This window comes from Pristis pectinata, chromosome 34, assembly GCF_009764475.1.
Source record: "Pristis pectinata isolate sPriPec2 chromosome 34, sPriPec2.1.pri, whole genome shotgun sequence".
Lineage (NCBI taxonomy): Eukaryota > Metazoa > Chordata > Chondrichthyes > Rhinopristiformes > Pristidae > Pristis > Pristis pectinata.
In genome coordinates this window covers 13,252,436-13,272,529 of record NC_067438.1, presented here as the reverse complement: position 1 = coordinate 13,272,529, position 20,094 = coordinate 13,252,436, and the positions used below count along the sequence as shown (strand labels likewise).

Sequence of the window (20,094 nt, the reverse complement as noted above, 5' to 3'; positions counted from 1 at the left end):
TGAGATTTACCAGGAACTCAGTTCCCGGGCTTCCCTGAAATTCACCAGGGCCACGGTTCCTTTGGTCGTCTGAAACCTCACCCAGTTCTCGGGCTCCCCCGAAACTCACCAGGGTCCCGGATCCCCTGCACCCTTTAAACTTACTGGGGTCACTGGGAAATATATGGTATTGTATAATATCTTTTGAAAAGAGCCATCAGTGTATTAATAGGGATAACATTCAATACTCTGGAAAATCTGGCACCGCTAAAGTCTTGAGCGTGCTGAATTATCTGAGTTTCAGAAGCCTTACGATGGAGGGGATGCGGTCGAGATTCACCAGACGGGAACGTGGCCCGGCAGCTCTCCCATGTGAGGAGAACTTGAGTCGGCTCGGCCTGGCCAGAGTTAAAAGGAGATGTGAGCTCAAACAAAATCTTAGAGTGCTTGACACGCGACATGTGTGGACACACCAGAGACTGCAGATGCTGGAACCTGGAGCAACAAACTATCTGTTGGAGGAACAAAGCGGGTCGAACAGCATCTGTGCGTGGCGGGGGAGGAATTGTCGCCGTTTCGAGTCGAGACGCCGCATCAGGAGTGAGAGTGGAGGGGGTAGAGGAGTGGCGAGAAAGGATTCCAAGGCGATCGGTGGAGTGAGGAGGTGACAGGCAGGTGGCGCCACGTCGTGGGGAGGGGGTGAGGGGGGAGTGAACTGGGCTGGAATTGAGAGACAGCGGCAGGTGAATGATGGATGGGACGAAGAGGGGGGGGGGGAGGAAAGCAAAACAGATGAACCAAGTTGGGGAGGGGGAAGGCGGAGGCAGCTGCTGGAGGGGTTGAACAGGCGCATATTGCACTCCCGCTGCTGGATTGGGATGAGTAAAGGAGGTGAGAATGGGACCCCTGAGGGGAGAGGTGCATGGCAGATGGAGCCAGACTGGGTCGGGCGAGGAGTCTCGTGTGAAGTGGGCGGATGGAACCAGGAGAGGGGAAGGAGATGAAGATGGGTTTAGGGGAATTGTGGGTGTGTGTGGGAAAGGGGACAACAGTGGATCAGAGGATCAGAAACAAAGATATAAGGTAAGATATTTATTAAACACATGTAGATCGAAACACACAGTGAAATATGTCTTTTTGCCTTGCTAAGAATATGCTGGGGGCAGCCCACAAGTGTCTCCACTATTCCGGCGCCAACATAGCATGCCCACAGCTCCTAACCTGTGCGTTCTTGGAACGTGGGAGGAAACCGGAGCACCCGGAGGAAACCCACGCAGACACGGGGAGAACGGACAAACTCCTTACAGAGAGCAGCGGCGCCAGGTCGCTGGCGCTGTAATAGTATTAAGCTAACCGCTACGCTACCGTGCAGCAAGGGGGAAAAAAGAGTGTAATCTAAAATTGGAAAACTCAATATTCACGCCAATGGATTGTGGACTACCCTGGTGGAATGCAAGATTTTGTTCCCCGGCTGAGGAGTCACTGTCCCAAGATACGAGGTGGGTAATTTACAAAGTACAGGAGAGACTTGTTCACTCGGAGGCTGGTGAACCTTTGGATTTCTTTGACGCGCTGAGTTTCTCCGGCAGTTTTGTTGTTTTGCCGAGTGGACGGAGACGGTTTGCGGTGAGCAGCTTCCGTCGGGCTCCTGGGAGGGCCCTGGAAGTCTGCCCAGCGTTGTATTAGTCACCGGACGCTGCTGCTTGAGCCACCCTGTCTCACTGTCACCGCACTTGATACAACCTGTTGTTTCTCCACACTCGCCTGCACCCTGACAGGGAGTGGATTGGCTCCGAGCCCTCCGGATGCACATCCCGTGACAGACAGACTCTCCGCTGCCCCCACACTCCAGAGCAGTAGGGAGTGGTGATTCCTGCAGAAGGATTGTCGGTTACAGCAGTCTCTCACTGGTTGCCCCCTGCAGAGAACACCGTTCACTCCCGAACGGCCTCTGTCAATCTGATCTCCGCCCTCAGCACTTCACTGACCAACGACCGGGGTTCAGTCGCTGCGACGAGTCACCGCGATGGAGAGTTGGAACGGACCGGCATCACTCCTTTTCACCGTGTTGTCTCTCTGCTCTGGGCCGGGAAGCCAGGCAGGTAAGGCGAGGGTGGTGGTGATGGGGAATGTCGGGGGTTACGTTTGGGAAACCCATCTCCGATCTGCTAAAGATCAACGATCCCAGGCGTGGCGCGTTAGACTGGAGGGCTTTCCGCCTCACTCCCGGGTCCGAGAGAGGCGAGAGAAGAAACCAAAGGGTCGCCCAAGATGTTGGGAAATTTCTGGAGTCTATAAACTCGGGATAAAATGATCCTTGAAAATGTTCGACCGGCGGGAGGGAACTTACGGGGGTTCCCAACCAGCAACGTCCTTAACACTGGCTCCGCATTAAGACAATTAATCAGATCACCGCCCCTTAACTGTCACATCAGGTCCGTCTGTTTCACCCCACCAGAGGAATGCCCTCTGTTCTACCCATTCCCCCCTCCCGTCTCAATAGTCGCCATGCACATAGTGGGCCGAATGGCCTGTTTCTGCGCGGTCTGAGTTTGTAACCTCCTCTGTTACCGAAAACTAATTTGATTTCTCTTGTTCCCAGTTCTGACTCGGGCCCCCGAGCCTGAAGCGTTAACTGTTTTTCTCTGCACAGATGCTGCCCGACCTGCTCAGCCTTGCCGGCACTTCCTGTTTTTATTTGTAAAGTATATGAGGAGTTAGCTGAAATCTTGAAGAGGTCTCTGTGGTGAAGGACTGGGAGGGCGTTGATGCACGTTATGTACAAGGACTTCTGGGGGGCTTTTCAAGAAGTCCCTCTCAGGAGAGTTGCCAGGTTAACGCAGCCCAGGGCAAATGATTGAGCAGGAAATGGAGGCAGTTTAACAGTGGATGTGAGCGGTGGGTCATCGAGGCGCTGGTGTTGTGCGCTGGTCAGAGTGTTTTCAGGCGCAGACTATGGGAGAAGGAGAGTTCTGCGTCCACGCTGGCTGCTTGCGGAAAATAAGATTAAACGGAAGCAATAAATCACAAAAAGACATTGTTCAGCTGAAACTGTGGCAAACTCGCCTCAGATAGATGGGAATTTAGGATGTTCCGGGTGATTTCAGGTCAAGTTGATTCGAGTTTATTGCCATGTGCACAAGTACCGTGAGGTAAAAGCGCAATGAAAACTCGCTTGCGGCAGCATCACAGGCAGGTGTTTACAGACAACACACAGAATATAAATTATGCATAAATTACACAAGACAGTGAAAAAAGTGTGCAAAACAAGGCATTCGTGTAAAAAAGGAATGCAGAATCGCAGACACCTCCATGGCAGTGCAAGAGGTGGTCTGTCGTGTGCCGTTGCTGAGGTAGGGTTAGGGTTGGGCAGGTCGGTTCAAGAACCTGATGGTTGTAGGAAAATAGCTGTTCCTGAACCTGCTTGTGTGGGACTTCAAGTTTCTGTACCTCCGGCCTGATGGTAGCAGCGAGAAGTGGGCATGGCCCAGATGTAGGGGATCCCGGAAGATAGACGCCGCATTCTTGAGGAAGAGGGCTATGCCCGTGATGGACAGGTCTGTGTCCACTACTCTCTGCAGCCTCTTACGTTCCTGTGTGTTGGAGTTGCTGTACCTGGCTGTGATGCAGCCAGTCAGGGAATGTCAAAATATTAAAGGAAGGACTGAAGCTGTGAAGCATTTCGCTGTGCCACAGTGGTTCAGTGAGTAGAGCCGCTGCCTCACAGCTCCAGGACACTGGTTCGATCCTGATTCTTGGTGCTGTCTGTGTGGAGTTTGCACGTTCTCCCTGTGACTGCGAGGAACACTGCAGTCCTGATGCCGGGTTTCGACCCGAGATGTCGACTATTCCTCTTCTCCTCCACAGACGCTGCTCGACCTGTTGCGTTCCCCCAGCAGATTGTTCGCTGCTGCAGATTCCAGCATCTGCAGTCTCTTGTGCTGTCTGCTGGGAATACTCAGCAGGTCAGGCAGAATTTGTTGAGCAGGAAACAACGTTTAATTTTGATCTTTCATCAGAACTGAAGGAGAAGAGAAAGGAGAGGAAAGTTAGGGAGAGAAAGATAAAGGATAAGCGAGAGAGAGGGAGAGTTACTAATCCTTAAATCTCCCGCTGACATTTGGTCAAATGGCTCGATGGATCTTCTGTGCTTTGATCTCCTGTGGTAAAGAGCAGGTGAGGAAGCAGACTTAGTCAAAGGGTGAACAAACAGAAGACGGGGAGAGGGGAAACAGATTGAGAGGATATAACACCATAAGATATAGGAGAAGAATTAGGCCATTCAGCCCATCGGGTCTACTCCGCCATTCGATCACGGCCGATTATTTTCTCAACCCCATTCTCCCTCATTCTCCCTATAACCCTAGACCCACGACCAGTCAAGAATCTATCAATCTCTGCCTTAAATACACCCAATGACTTGGCCTCCACCGCCTTCTGTGGCAACGAATTCCACAGATTCACCACCCTCCGGCTGAAGAAATTCCTCCTCATCTCAGTTTGAAAGGATGTCCCTTTGTCCTGAGGACGTGCCCTCTGGTCCTAGACTCTCCGACTGATGGTAACAGTAAGGTGTAAAGAGTTTGTACGTTCTCCCCGTGTCCGGGTGGGTTTCCTCTAGGTGCTCGGGTTTCCTCCCACATTTCAAAGACATACAGGTTAGGAAGTTGTGGGCATGCTATGTTGGCGTCGGAAGCATGGCGACACTTGCGGGCTGCCCCCAGAACACTCTACGCAAAAGATGCATTTCACTGTGTGTTTCAATGTACAAATGACAGGTGGCTTTGGAATCCCATGTACCAACTCGGAAACTGTTGCAGAAAAGTATCACACGGGCTCGGCAGGCATCTGCTTCAGAAATCTTTATTGTAGCTTGATATCATGGAGAACCCCACTCCTAAAAGCGGAGTTCCGCAGCTCTGCCCGACCAAGGGATTACAACCTTTATTTATATTACAAGAGTACGTGACCACAAGCATCCAAGCACCAATAGCAGAAGTGAATAGCAGAAAGAAATGGCAGAAGTGACCAACCATAGTTTCAGCCTTAGTCCAGCACTCTTGAGGAACAAAGTATAATTAGATTGCCGCATCCTGTGTGGCCGACAAGACACAGGACATCACAATACATGGAGAGCTCCTTGGCTTTCAGAAGAACAAATGTTAACTCTCTCGCTCCCCTCATGCAGAAATTCGAGAACATTCTCAATTGTGTTTCACATTTCTCCCACAGAAACTTACTACAGGGCACCACTCCATGCAGCACCCTGGGATATTGCTTTGTGAACAGGGGCTCTCAGAGTTCCTCACTGGGAATGGAAAACATCGTCGTCTGTACTGCATTTTGGGATGTCGTTAGTGGGGCAGTCAGAAATGCTGGGCAGATTCCAGCCAGCTGCATTCTCTTCCTAGGGAAGGAAATGAAACCAGTGTTTCAAAAATAGGAATTTCAGATTGTGCAATCTTCACATTTACTTCCTTATGACTCGGGGGATGAAGCCACTTAGCCCATGAAATGTTTGCATTCAATCATGCCAGGGGTTTTATTTTTCAAACGCATTCTCCCACCTTTTCTCCATAACCTTTAACTACCGATACCACTCAAGAACCTATCAATCTCCCCCTTAAGTACGTACAAGGAATTGGCCTCCACTACGTTCTGTGTGAACGAATTTCAAAGATGCACCACCCTCTGGATGAAGAAATTCCTCCTCTCAGTCCTAAAGGGACGTCCCTATATTCTGAGGCTGTGTCCTTGGATCCCAGACTTTCCTACCAATGGAAATATCTCCACAACCACTCTATCCAGACCTTTCAGTATCTAGTAGGTTGCAATGAGATCCTCCCACACCCTTCTCAAATCCATCGAGTACAGGCCCAGAGACATCAAACGCTCTTCATATGTTAGCAGTACCAGCGCAGTCCAACACTTTCCCACTTTCACCTGTGACCCTTTGAATGATCTACAGCAGTTTCCAGTTCCCTGATCCTAACCGACTCATTTTCACCATGGACATCGAATCCCTCAACGCCTCCATCACTCGTCAAGACACTCTGAGGGCCCTCTGAATCTTCCTTATACAAAGGCCCTTGAATTCCGTCCGCCAACACATCCGCCTGACCGTACTCGTCCTCAGCGTTGAAAAACAACCCCTTCAATTCCACTCACCTTCTGCAGATCAAAGGTGTAGCTGTGAGAACTCAATTGGGCCCAAGGTAAGCCTCTCTTTTCCTGGGATAGAGCAGACAACAGCACAGCATAGGAACACACAACAATGTTGTGCCAAACATATTAAACTGGTACTTGAATGCCTAACTAAACTAATCCTTTCCGCCTACACAATGTCCATATCCCTCCATTCTCTGCACATTCACGTGCCTATCTAAGAGCTTCTTAAATACCTCTATCGTATTTGCCTCCACCGCCACCCCTGGCAGGGCATTCCAGGCACCAACCACTCTATGTGTGAAAAATAACTTGCCCTGCACACTTCCTTTGACCTTACCCCCCTCACCTTAAATGCATGCCTTCTTGTATTAGACATATCGACCCTAGGAAAAAATACTGACTCTCTACTCTATCTGTGCCTCTCATAATCTTATAAACTTCTAACCGGTCTCCCCTCAGCCTCCGCCGCTCCAGAGAAAACAACACAAGTTTGTCCAACCTCTCCTCCGGTCTCGAATCAAGGCAGCGCCCTTTTGCACTTTGATACTTGGAGCAGTTTTTGTTTCAGCCCCACTCGGGCTCCCTCACTCAACCCTTTTCCTGGTACATCGATGACTACATTGGGGCTGCTTCCTGCCCTCATACAGAACTCGAAAATGTCATTATCCTTGCTGTCAATTCCTCGCCTGCTCTCATCCTCACACAGCGCATCGCCAGGTCTTTCCGGCCCTCACTGATCTCACAAATGTCCTTCACAAACCTACAGACTCCCAGGGCGATCTGTACTGTTCTTCCTCCCACTCTGCCTCTCCAGGACTTTTCCCCGTTCTCTTTCTCCGTCACACTCGCCGTGGCGATGAGAATTTCCACACAGTTGCCTCTGAAACCTTTCGCTTCTTCTTGAACCTTGGCTTCCCCTCTATCGTAAAGGACCACACCTCAGTATGTTTGTCTGTCACTGAGAGGAGACCCTGTAGTGGGAGCATGTGACTGCTGCTACTGCCCTCCTTGGTGCTGGGGGTTGGGACGTTCTGTTGGAGTCGCCTGTGTGAGTAACTGTTTGGGCCGACAGAACGAGGTCTGCTTTAGTGCTGGGGAGCCAGACCAGGGGGCTGCTTGATCGGGGATAGTGTTTGTGTGGTTGTGCACTCATTTGAGCAGGTGGAAAGTGTTCCATCAGACTTCTGAACTGTACCCTGTAAATGGTGGGGATCCTTGGTCGTTTTCTCACTCTCTCTCTCTCTCTCTCTCTCTCTCTCTCTCTCTCTCTCTCTCTCTCTCTCTCTCTCTCTCTCTCTCTCTCTCTCTCTCTCTCTCTCTCTCTCTCTCTCTCTCTCTCTCTCTCTCTCTCTGTCCTTTTGCTCAGTCTCCCACAGCTGGATGTATTTCTACCTCCAATCTATCAGCATTTCTGAGCTGCCAGACTTCTCTAAGGTCGGCATGTTGGACGACCTGCAGATAGACTACTACGACAGCACCCTCGAAGAAGTAGAATCCAGGCAGCAGTGGATCGCAGACGGTTTCTCGGCTGAGTACTGGAAACAGCAGAAAGAAATCACAGACAATCTTCATCAGCATCTCTCTATGCTTCTGATACCAATCCACCCGTTGTTTGGTATGTGTTTTTGACCTCCACTCCATTGACCTTTGAGGCTAACGGTGAATAGCAGTGTCTATGTCCCTTACCTGGTCACCTGTCACAATAACGTTCCCCAGATGTAATTCCTTGCTGGGACTCCCTGCGTTATGATGCACATTCAGTACATATTTACTTAATGCATCTTCCAGTTCTCAACACGAAACACGTTGATGCCACGATTTTCCACTGTGACTCTGCAGTGGACGCGCATCAGCACTGACTCTACAGTCTCCCACTGTCAGCCCCTGCTCCGTCCCACATATTGGCCCACAGAGCAGAGAGCACTTCAATGTGCTGTCTGCTCTGTGGGTGTCATTGTGGCAGGTGACCAGGTAAGGGACATAGATACAGCAGTGCCCACTGCACAGAGTCGGAACATGACCTCTGCTCTGTACTGTGCACTCTGCACAAGTTCAAGTTTATTGCTGTCATCGGTAGATATGCACAAGATACAACTGCCATGAAAATTATCCTTTTGCAGCACCAGCACAGTACATTACGAGATGACGAAAAACATCAGTTAACATTAAGTGAAATTAATATAAATTATGCATAACGGGCGCACGTGCAAAAAACGCTAAATTAAACATAACGATACTTGTGCAGAATTGGAAAAAACAATACAGTCTGAGGTAATGTTAAGACTTTTCCGGTGGGTTCAAGAACATGATGGCAGTGGGGAAGAAGCTGTTGTTGAACCTTGCGCTGTGGCGTCTTCAGGCTCCTGTACCTCCTGCCTGATGGCAGCATCGAGAAGAGGGCATGGCCTAGATGGCGGGGGCCCCTGACGATGGATGTCCTCCATGGTGGCGACAGCTGTCCCCGTGATGGAACTGGCTGAGTCGCACCACTCTCTGTAGCGCCTTGCGTTCCAGTGCGTTGGGAGTTCCCACACCAGGCCGTGATATAACCAGTCAGAATACTTTCCTCTGTACGTTTGTAGAAATTTATCAGAGACTTTGATACTGTGCTGAATCTCCTTAAACTTCTCTCCCACCATGAATAAACCTCTGCGCCACACACACACTTGCTCACCGGGATAACTGATGCCATCAGACCCTGTGCTTTGTACCACACACTGACACACGTTGTCCACAGTACACTGTTGCCCTATGCTCTCTGCCGTGACTGTACACGGTCCCTCACTATGGCCCACAGCTCTGTATACCTCATGGTCACGCAGTGCACGCAGCATTTACGTGTTTAGCAGAACCTTACCTGGATGGGTCTGAGTTCTAAGCATTGGAAACCTCAGCCATTAACACGGATTAATCTGTTGTTCCTTTGCAGACATCAGCTACATCCAGGGAATCTGGGGCTGCACACAATCTGGAAATATGTTCAATGCGATTCTAAAGTTCAATGTCCCAGATATTGGAGAGATCGGCTGTGACATCGCCAAAGAGAAGTGTACAGGCACTGGTTTCCTGGCAATGTTCAACAATCACCTTAACCAACTCAATCTCACTGACGGTCCTGAACTGAGGAGCAGCTGCGGTCAGGATTTGCAGAGAGCTCTTCAGCTTGGTGAACAGGCACTTGAAAGGCAAGGCAAGTGGAACATCTCAGCACGTAACCTCCATGTGTGACGGTGAGAGAGCTCCTGGTCTGGGATAGTGACGGATCTCTCAGTCCGAGACAGTTATGCATCTCCCAATCCGAGATGGTGAGGGGTTGTCCCAGTCCAAGATGGTGAGTGATTTCCTGAACTGAGAAGGTGAGGGATGTCCCGATTCGGAACATTGCAGATTCTCCTGATGGGGGATGATGAAATATCATCCAAACAGGGATGGTGGTGGATCCCCGATCTGGGATGGTGAGGGATCTCCTACTCCGAGCTGGTCAGGGAGCTACCAGTCTGAGACAATGAGAGATCTCTTGATCTGTGATGGTGAGGGAATCTGCTAATCCAAGATGGTGAGAGACCAACTGATCCGAGACAATGAGGGACCTGCTGGTCCTCAAATGTGAGGTATCTCCCGGTCCAGGACAGAGATGTAATTCCTGACACAAGACAGTTATGGATGTCCCAAGGACAGAGAGGGTTCTCCTAACTCTAAATGCTGAGGGAGCTCCCAATCCAGGACAGTGAGGGAATTATCGATCTGGGATGATGAGGGATCTCATGATTCAGGTCATTGATGCATCTCTAGAACCAAGCCGATAAGCTGACGTTTAGGCAACGAGGGCATGTTCCATCTTGGAATTTGAGGACAATATGAATCTGGGACATTGAGTGACCCCTGGATTGGCAACAGTGCCTGTAACCTCGATCTAGCCCTGTCAGATTAATGAACGTAACCACTGGCTGTAGTCTGCATGGCCTGGGGCTGGTGAGTGATTTCAGACTGGATAGTGAGTGTCATGGTGAGGCAGGTTCCAGTCTGAGGCAGTGAGGAGAGTGTGTGCAATCCCAACCTTGGACACTGTCATTCCCATCTGTGACGGTGGGGTTGCGTCACTCCGTGTTGAGTTAGTGATGTTATTCACCATTCTTCGCCAGTTGCTCCAGAGGTTCGGGTGTTGAAAATGAAGCCCACAGCTACCGAAGGCCAAAGTCTCCGGTGCATCATCACTCCCTTCTACCCCCGCGCCATCAACGCCACTTGGCTGAAGAACAGGCAGGTGGTCTCCCAGGGTTACAAGGTGACCGTGCTACCAAACTACAACGAAACGTACTGGATGGAGCTCGTCATTGAGCTGCAGAGTAATGATTTGGAGATGTATACCTGTCAGGTCCAGCACAGCAGCCTGTCAGAGACACTGATCCTGAAGGGAGGTAGGTCTTAAATTGAGGAAGTCTGTCATTCTGTAGCCTTTTCACTGCTGCAATGCACTACAAGTCTATATGGATATATATATTGTGCAACAAATGTAATTTTCTTCAGCTGTCCTGGATTTTGTTCAGAGGAGGTCCCCTGGACCCTTGCTTTCTTTGCATAATATTGCTGGTATTAGTCCAAAAGTGTACAAACTAATGCCATATTTAATGGGATCAAACGGTACATTGGTTATGCACAGAATTTTAAAAGAATAATTTCAACAGCAAGATAAAGGGATCCTGGACTGTATAGTATACTCTGAAGAACAAGGATCTTCTTTGGGCTCATTTAAGGTCTATTTCTAGCTGTAGCCGCTTATTTGTTCAACACCAATCTGTCAATCGACTTTATCTCCACAAGTTTGAGTTTCATTCACTGTGAGGTTCAAAGGTCACAAAATGGATCTTTCCAGCTGAACTTTTGCATTTCATGTATTCAAAGCTGGGATTTCAGTTTTAACATTAGTCTAATGGTAAATGCGAAGAAATAGATAACATTTACGTGAATTGTTATAGAAAGTGCATGATCCAATAAATGATTAGAAATTTTACAATACAAAATGAGGAATTTAAGTTAGAAGGATATATGGGAGGAAGGGGTTAGATACTCATAGGTGTGGTTTGAAGGGTGGCACAACATGGTGGGCCGAAGGGCCTGCATTGTGCCGTATTGTTCTATGGTTCTATGGTTCTGTGGTCACTGTATGGTACAGATCTTGCTTCATTCTTTCTGTGGTGGCTCATAGACTCATACATCACAGAAGGAGGCCCTTCGGTCCACCTGTACTCATGCTGACCCTCTGGAACAAGCACTTAGACTGTAGATTTCTCTGCCTCGGCGATTGAAATGCTTGTCCTGATAAAATGCTGCGACAGTCTCTGCCTCCACCACCCCCTCAGGAAGTGTGTTGCCAAATCCCACCACCCCTTGGAGAAACAATTCTTCCACACATTCCCTCTAAACCCCTTAATCCTCACCTTACACCTACCTCTCGAGCCATAGACACCTCTGCTGTGGGGAAAAGTTTACTCCAGTTAAAGAAAGCAAAGCTGAACTTGTCTGCATACAACTGCAGCAAATAAAACTGGCTGCCTTCTTCCAGCAGTTTGTGTTTGTTTCCTGTCTACGCTCCAACACAATCATTCATAACTCCCTCAGCTCTGTCCTCAGCATCCTCCCTTCCAAGGAAAACAGACCCAACCTATCCCATCTCTCCTCATTGGAAATCTCCACCCCAGGCAACATCCTGGTGAATCTCCTCTACACCCTCTCCAGTGCAGTCACATCCTTTCTATCCTCTGGTGACCACAACTGTACACAACGCTCCAGATGTGGTCACCCCGATGTTTTATTAAGCCGGACCATAACTTGCCTGCTCTTATTTTCTGTCCTAATTAACAGACTCCAGCATCCTGTATGTTTTATTCACCACCCTATCTACCTCATTGAGACCTGATCAAGTATCTCCACACCTCTCTCACGCACCTCTGTAAATGTCTTACTTCCAAGAACATATCCCATTTCCTTTTTGAATGTTATTATTTACTGGGTTCTTTTACCATTCGAGTTAAATCTGTTCCCTCTGGTTACCAGTTGTCCTGTCACAGGAAGCAGTTATGAGTTGTGGGTCAAAGAAATGCAAAAGTCACTCAAGGGAAAGAATAATTAAGAAGCAAATGTAATTGCGGGGTAAGGCCTGACTGTCACATGGTCACTGCATGGCTGACGAGTGACTGATATTCCTGGAGTCACACAGCATGGGAAGAGGCTCTTCAGCTCAACTGGTCCATTCTGACCTCGAAACCCATCTAAGCAAGTCCTATTTACGGGCATTTTGCCCATGTCCCTCTCAACCTTTCCTATCCATGTACCTCTCCAAAGGTTTTCAAAAGTACCTGCCTCAGCCACTTCCTCCGGCATCTCATTCCATATACGGACCACCCTCTGGGTGAAAAGGTAACCCCTCAGGTTCCTTTTGAATCTCTCCCCTCTCACCTTAGACCTATTCCCTCTAGTTGTTGATTACCCAACCCTGGAAAAAGAACTGTGCATTCACCCTTTCTATGTCCCTCATGATTTTATGCACCTCTATAAGGTCACGCTTCAGGTCCTCCGCTCTAAAGAAGACAGCACCTGTCTATCCTGTCTCTCCTTATAAAACTTCTATTTCTGGCAACATCCTTGTGAATCATCTCTGCACCCCTTCCAGCTTAATGCCATCCTTCCTTCCTTAAGATCACCCCTCATGTTCCTGGGCTCCAATAAATAAAACCCCACCCACCCCGGATATTCTCTCTTCCCCCCTTCTCCCACTGGGCAGAAGATACAAAAGCCTGAAAGTACGTACCACCAGGCTCAAGGAGAGCTTCTGTCCCACTGTTATAAGGCTATTGGACAGTCCCAGTACAATAGAATAGTGCAATAAGATGGCCTCGGGACCTCACAAACTTCATTGATACGGCCTTACATCTTATGGACGGGTGCGGGGCTCCGAATCGTGTGGAGGAACCTAGTTTGAACTGTGTTGGAAGGGCTGGTATTTATCAGTCAGAGCCTTGTGCTTGGGACAAACAGAAGGAACCTGCTGATTAAAAAGGGGAAATCCTGTGTTGAACAAACACAGGAAAGTGCACTGGGAAACAGAAACGCTCCTTGTTACTCCTCGGGCTACAGCTTTCATGGCTGCCAAGGGGCAGGGTGCCATTTACATCTGGCTGAGTCCGTACAATGGAATGTTCTCTTTCCCTGCACTGACCTTCTCATCTTGTCAGCCAAATGTACAACTCTAAAATAAGAATTCATTTCACACAGAAAACAATCTCCCGTCTTTTTCTCAAAGCAGTACAACAGATGAGTTTGGAATCAGAAGGATTTTGAGTTTTACCATTGTACCACAGTTCACTCTGGATCGCTGAAATCTGTTTGGTTCCCCTTGTATATCCCTGGTGTCAAAACTGTCCCTTCCTTACGCATGTGGAGGGATCTCTATCGGAGTTGAAAACCAAAAACCAAACTGCAGCTGCTGGAAATCCAAAATAAAAGCACTCTCCAGAGCAGAGTTCTACTTGTGGGAACAGAAACAGAGTTAATATTTCAGCTCAATCACCCTATATCAGTGTTATCTCTGGAGCCAATTCCAAAACCAGTCGCACTGTACTTTACTGGTGTTTCCTATCTGATACAAGTTGGAAGCTGTTTACAGTCTAAGTGTGAACGCTTTATTGAGCAAGCGTGGAATGTGAAACAGATGGCATGCAGTATGACATGGGCACGATTAGTCACAGATGAGGTAACACTGGAGCTACCTTGCTCCGAGAATATCCCAACATGTACAGCAGACCTCCTTCATGTCGACAGGCGTGTGTGGCTGGGACTTGAGTATGTCAGTGTCACTGTCTCAAACCCATACCGATGTGACGTTTGAAAATCAAAAACAAACCTGCAATCATCTGCAATAAGCTAAAAATAAAAACAGAAAATGCTGGAAATATTCAGCCGGTCAGGCAGCATCTGCTGAGCACTTCCAGCATTTTCTGTTTATACCCTATGTGATATTTCCTATTCATGCCCTAAGATTAGAAACAAATATCACACTCACAGTAAGGTGATTCTCGTGTGGAAGGGGATCTTTATATGTCAACAAATCGAGGGTGCATTGAACAGTCACACAAGATTTAGCCAATGATTGGTTCAGGGAAAAAAAATATTCTCCCAGGGCATCAAATATTACAGTGTGCCCTGTGCAGTACTTCGGGTAAGAGCTCAAAGACACTCCACTGATACAAAAAACTTCCAGCAATTTATAGTGTTCGCTTTATACTACAGTATAGTACAATAGTTACATGCGGATTTTAAAATTTCACAATAATTCATCAGTAATACACTTTTCTTTGTCGTATTTGATCATCTTTCTTTTTCAATCTTTTTATTAATTTTCAAATTAATACATAATAATACATACAACATCGGTAATTATACATGTAATACAAAGAGATCGGGAGGACAATCATGACATAGATAGTCATAAAGAATAAAAAAAAGAGGAGTTCCAAGCCCCACGGTTTATTAGTAAACGAACATATTACAAAAATAATCAAAACGACATAGAAAAAGATTTATTATATTAAACAAAACAAATTGAAAAAAAATTATAAGTAATAAAACGAAACAAACCAGAAATAAATATCAGAAGAAAAAAAACTGGATTGATATTTCTCGATAAAGAAGGAGCATTATTATGTCGTAAACTCCGCTCCTCTAAGTTCAAACATTATTGAAAAGAGATCTATATCGTATGAAAGTATTGAATGAATGGACTCCAAACTTCCTCAAATTTAAGCGAAGAATCCACAGTAGCACTGTGGATTTGATTTGTATTTGTATTTGATCATCGTTTAGTTCTGCTGGACGTGCCTCTGTCTTCCTGGCAGCCATTTCCCCCTCCTCTCTGTAACTGGGTGCTCTAATTTAGGATCATGTTTACTGTGGTGACTCTGCTTATCTTCTGATCAGCTCTCCTGCACTCAGCCTGCATCCCAACTTGCATTTGTTTATCTCTGCTCCATTGGGTACACCTGGCAATCTAAACACTCCCCGGACTGATTTACTGCTCTGCTCTTCTAACGTCGCCTCTGAGCTACCTCAACTATTGGTCTATTTTCTCATGATCCTTTCCCAATTTGTCTGGCACCTTTTTTTGACCATATCACAAACCTTCCCAAATTTTTTCTGATTCCCGGAGATTCCTTCTTCAGCTTTCTTTACCCCCTCCAATCCTACCAATTACCTTCGATCTCACTCTCCTAGGTTTTGGACCACTCTGCTTCCTATCTTCTCCATCCTGGCCACCTATAAGCTTACACATCTCCCCTCAGCCTCCTGTGTCCCAAACAAACAACTACAACATGTCCAATCATTCCTCAGAGACAAAATTACCCAGTCTTTGCAGATCTCCCCTACACCCTCTCCAGTGCCATCGCATCTTTGTATTTCACCTAATGTCTACACCTCTCGCTGCCTCGGAAAAGCAGCAAACATAATCAAAGACCCCACCGACCCCAGATATTCTCTCTCCCCCTTCCTCCCATCGGACACAAGATACAAAAGCCTGAAAGCACGCACCACCAGGCTCAAGGACAGCTTCTATCCGGCTGCTATAAGACGATTGAACAGTCCCTTAGTATGATTAGATGCACTCTTGACCACACGATCGACCTTGTTATGGCCTTGAACCTTATTATCTGCCTGTACTGCACTTTCTCTGTAAATGTAACGCTTTATTCTGCATTCTGTTATTGTTTTCCCTTGTACTACCTCAATATATTGTAATGAAATGATCTGTATGGATGGCATGGAGAAAAAAGTTTCTCTCTGTACCTCGGTACGTGTGACAATAATAAACCAATTTACCAACCTTTACTTGGTGGGCAGGAGTTGGCGAGCCCCGTGGAGCTGGTCCCATGCTGGGACTGATGGCTGTGCTGGCGATGGTCATTGGAGCGGTGTAGGGGAGCAGCAAGGAGGGAGCCAAGGCGTCATTGCAGGTTGGTACGCACGCAGATCCCTTCACTGAAACTGCTCGCCGTGACAGGATTGCACATCCAATCTCTTCTCATTCCTCCTTTCCAGATGAGCGTTTGGTCCGAACTCAAGCCCAGCTCTGAACACGGCGTGCAGCCTCTGCCTGGTTTTGTGATGCGTGGTGGCAAACCTCAGCGAGCTTAGTGTTGCCTCCGGTGTGGTAACCGGTTGGATGAATCTTCTGCAGCTTTGCAGCACTCCCGTTTATCAATGTTTTAACGATTTCTCACATCTCACAGGATTCAGGTTTTACTTTGAGCCTCTCATCCGCAAGGTTCTGCCTGAGATGAGTTGCTCTCCCAACCCTAACTCCACTGCAAAGGCCGTATGTCAGACCCTTGCTGTGAAGGGTTGTGCGAAGGCACGTTAATGGGACAGAGCACAAGAAGTTTTACTGGGCAATTGGAAGTGCCTAGCTGGAAGTGGGAATGCCTGTTGTGGACATCGGGTACCCAAGAGGAATTCTTTCCTTTATGGGAGATTTAGTTTAAAATATGAGCAGAAACCGCTCGATAATGGGGTAATTTGGGGAAAAGGTATAATTATAAAATATGATAAGATAAGGTATTTTTATTCGTCACATGTACATCAAAACAGTGAAATGTATCTTTTTTACAGAGACTGTTCTGGGGGCAGCCCGCAAACTGTCGGCACCAACATAGCATGCCCAGAACTTCCTAACCTGTACATCTTTGGAATGTTGGGGGAAACCGGAGCACCCGGAGGTAACCCACGCAGACACGGGGAGAACGTACAAACTCCTTACAGACAGCGGCTGCAATTGAACACGGGTCGCTGGCGCTGTAATAGCGTCACGCTAACTGCTACACTACCTGCCCTGATAACCAGACAATGGTGTAGATGTGGTTACCTCCCCTGTTGTGAGTTTGGAGAAACTTGGGTTGTTTTCTCCGGAGCGTCGGATGCTGACGGGGAAACCTGATAGAGGTTTATATAATCACAAGATACACAGAGAGACTGGGTCGTCAGTCTTTCTTTCCCAGCAGAGAAATGACAAAAACCAAAAGGCACAGATTTAAGCTGAGAGGGGGAAGTTTAAAGGAGATATGCAGTGAAAGCTTTTTACACCAAGAGTGGTAGGTGCCTTGAATGAGCTGCCCGGGGTAGTGGTTGTGGAAGCAGACATGATAGTGGCGTTTAAAGACATTTAGACAGACACGGGAATGTGCGGGGAATGGATGGATATGAATCATATGCAGGCAGATAGGTTTAGCATAATTTGGCATCATGGTCGGCACAGACATTGTGGGCCGAAGGGCCTGTTCCTGTGCTGTACTGTTCTATGTTCGAAAATCTAATACAATGACCTGTAATGCTGTCGTATCCTAGAACTGTATGGTACTGGGCAATCTGCAGTGATAGAGGTGTCACCCTTTGCGACTGCCTTGTCGATATCACTGCTCTGGGCAGAGGGAGCAATGATTTGCTTTTTACCTGAAGACACAGTTACATAGCAAGTAGAACCACTGCCTCACTGCTCCAGTGACCCAAGTTCAATCCTGACCTCCAGCACTGTCGGTGTGGAGTATGAACGTTCTTCCTGTGACCGCTTGGGACCTCCCAGTTTCCTCCCTCATCCCAAATGTTGACCACCGTAAGCTTCCCCTGGTGTGTGTAGGTGAGTGGGCGAATCTCAGGGGAGTTGATAAGAAAGTTTTGGGGTGGCGGGGAGTAAAGCGGTATTGGAGTGAATGGGTGGTGGACGGTTGGCACGGACTCTGTGGGCCGAAGGGCCTGTTTCCACGCTGTATGTGTCTATGAGCTGATACAAGGGAGAGAACCTCGTATGCAGGAGGGCCTGTTTTCCACTGCTGTGTTGGAAAGAGTTCCCCCTCTGGCCCTTTGCCTGAAAGACGTTGTGAGTGAGGTGTGAAGCAGACTCAAGACTGACCTTTCACATCTGGTACCAGGTCATCACCCAGACCATGCTGATGACCTCTACAGGTGTAGGAGATCCCGAAGGTTTAGGGCAATCGCTGTCCAGCGTCGAGCGACCAGGGATTTGCAGCTGTGTCCTGTCACCTGATCCCAGGAATGCTGGAACCGAACACTGCACCCCTGTGTCAGTCGATGTCTCCTTGGAATTGGTATTGGTTTATTATTGTCACTTGTACCGAGGTACAGTGAAAAGCTTGTCTTACAAACCGACCATACAGGTGAATTCATTATACAGTGCAGTTACATTGAGTTACTACAGAGTGCATTGATGTAGTACAGGTAAAAACAATAACAGTACAGAGTAAAGTGTCACAGCTACAGAAAAAGTGCAGTGCAATAAGGTGCAAGGTCACAACGAGGTAGATCGTCACGTCATAGTCCATCTCATTGTATAAGGGAACCTATCAATGGTCTTAGCACAGTGGGGTAGAAGCTGTCCTTAAGTCTGATAGTACTTTGCCTCAGTCTCCTGTATCTTCTACCCGGTGAAAGAGGGAGAAGAGAGAATGTCCCGGGTGGGTGGGTTCTTTGATTATGCTGCCTGCTTCACCAAGATAACGAGAGATAAAGACAGAGTCCAAAGAGGGGAGGTTGGTGTCCGTGATGCGCCGGGCTGTGTCAACAACTCTCTGCAGTTTCTTGCATCTGTTGCCTCCATGTGTTGGCGAGTTATGGAGGAACGTTTGTGATCCCGGCACTGAGTATGATCCAAGGACAGTCTGGGATCAGGGAGCCCTTCATCTTAAGAAACCTGAAGTGAGATCACCGAGCGCTATTAATAAATGTTCACTATCCTTGTGATCTCAGTGTTTGTCAGTCTTTTCAGAAATACAGCCCCTCTGAGCCTTTAACCCTTTCACCCCCATGGTATGTCCGGGAAGTGTTTTACCGCCCGTAAATCGTGCAGCTAAGTTGTGAAGTTGGAAAGGTGGCATGCAATCTGTGCACAGCAAGCTCCCACAACGCGCAATGAAATAATGACCACAGGAGGTGTTTCTCAGGTGAGGGGAAACATTGACCTGAACATGGTGACAGCTCTCTCGCTCTTCAAAATTATCCTGGAATTTTCTCCACCTCAGAGGGGGCTTTGGTCTAATGTCTCCTCCCAAACAAAGCAGCTTCAACAGTGTAGAAATCCCTTTGAACTGCACTCTGATCGTTCATCGTTCCCTCAATACCGACTCTCAGACAATGCAACCCTTGCTCGGCGCAGCCCCTCCGAGGGGGCACCCACGCAGTGGAAAAACGTTTCCTGCACTGCTCCCTCTGCACTGACGGTGCAGCACTCCAAAGGCACCATGCTTCCCCAGCACGGCACATCTGACGCTGCAGCGCTCCCTCGGCAATGCTGCTTCTTCAGATGATTCACTTCTGAATGCGAAACAGTCCCATTCCCCCAAAGGTGGAGACAGTCACCTTCCCTCCAACTGTGCAGTACTCCCTTGGCACTGCCCCTCCGTCACAGCAGTGTTCCCTCAGTATGCCGTGTTGACTGCTTCCTTGGAATTTCCCTTTGCAGTGGAGCTATGCCTCAGCATTGCTCTTCCGATCGGTGCAATGTTTCCTCAGTACCGCCACGTAATGTTACGGCCTGACAATGCAGCACTCCCTCACCACTGGCCTCTCCGAGCACTGCGCTCTCCAAACACTCCAAGCACTGCCCCTCCAACATGCAGCACTCCGGGTATTGTCCTCTCCCAGTGCATTGATAACGCAGCACTGAAGAGGCAGCGTTCCCAATCTGCTGTTCCTCCTCCGGTGCATTTCTTTACAAAAAAGAACGGTTTTCCCGGGTCACGAAAGGGTTCTGTTCCTGAGAACGGTGTGTGAGAGAGGGTCACACAAACAGCTGTGACGGGGGAACGAGCAGGCGCGGGAAGAGCCGGCCTCACTGACTCAGTGAGTGAGGGAGTCTGCTCAGCTCTCCCAGCTCTGTTGGACCCAGCC

At 48.2% G+C, this 20,094-nt stretch overlaps 1 protein-coding gene across 2 annotated transcripts; it reads left to right on the top strand.

Moving 5' to 3' along the window:
- Positions 1 to 1,212: 1,212 nt before the first annotated feature.
- Positions 1,213 to 18,948, top strand: LOC127586042 (hereditary hemochromatosis protein homolog). 2 transcript variants are annotated; one of them, XR_007958623.1, is made up of 7 exons: positions 1,213 to 2,081; positions 7,514 to 7,762; positions 9,077 to 9,337; positions 10,290 to 10,565; positions 16,039 to 16,151; positions 16,237 to 16,343; positions 16,807 to 18,948. XR_007958623.1 is itself a non-coding variant. In XM_052043818.1 (6 exons), the coding sequence occupies exons 1-5, from the start codon at positions 2,006 to 2,008 to the stop codon at positions 16,113 to 16,115; spliced, it is 939 nt and encodes a 312-aa protein (XP_051899778.1). In that variant the 5' UTR covers positions 1,213 to 2,005; the 3' UTR covers positions 16,116 to 16,151; positions 16,237 to 18,948. The 2 variants fall into 2 exon arrangements, 1 of the variants encoding a protein (XP_051899778.1); XM_052043818.1 differs by having other exon boundaries at positions 16,237 to 18,948.
- The last annotated feature ends 1,146 nt before the right edge of the window (positions 18,949 to 20,094 follow it).

Coding starts and splice junctions, on each gene's coding strand:
- LOC127586042 (XM_052043818.1), top strand. CDS start 2,006: ATGGAGAGTTGGAACGGACCGGCATCACTCCTTTTCACCGTGTTGTCT. Junction 7,763..9,076: donor ACCAATCCACCCGTTGTTTG/GTATGTGTTTTT, acceptor GTTCCTTTGCAG/ACATCAGCTACATCCAGGGA. Junction 9,338..10,289: donor ACAGGCACTTGAAAGGCAAG/GCAAGTGGAACA, acceptor ATTCTTCGCCAG/TTGCTCCAGAGGTTCGGGTG.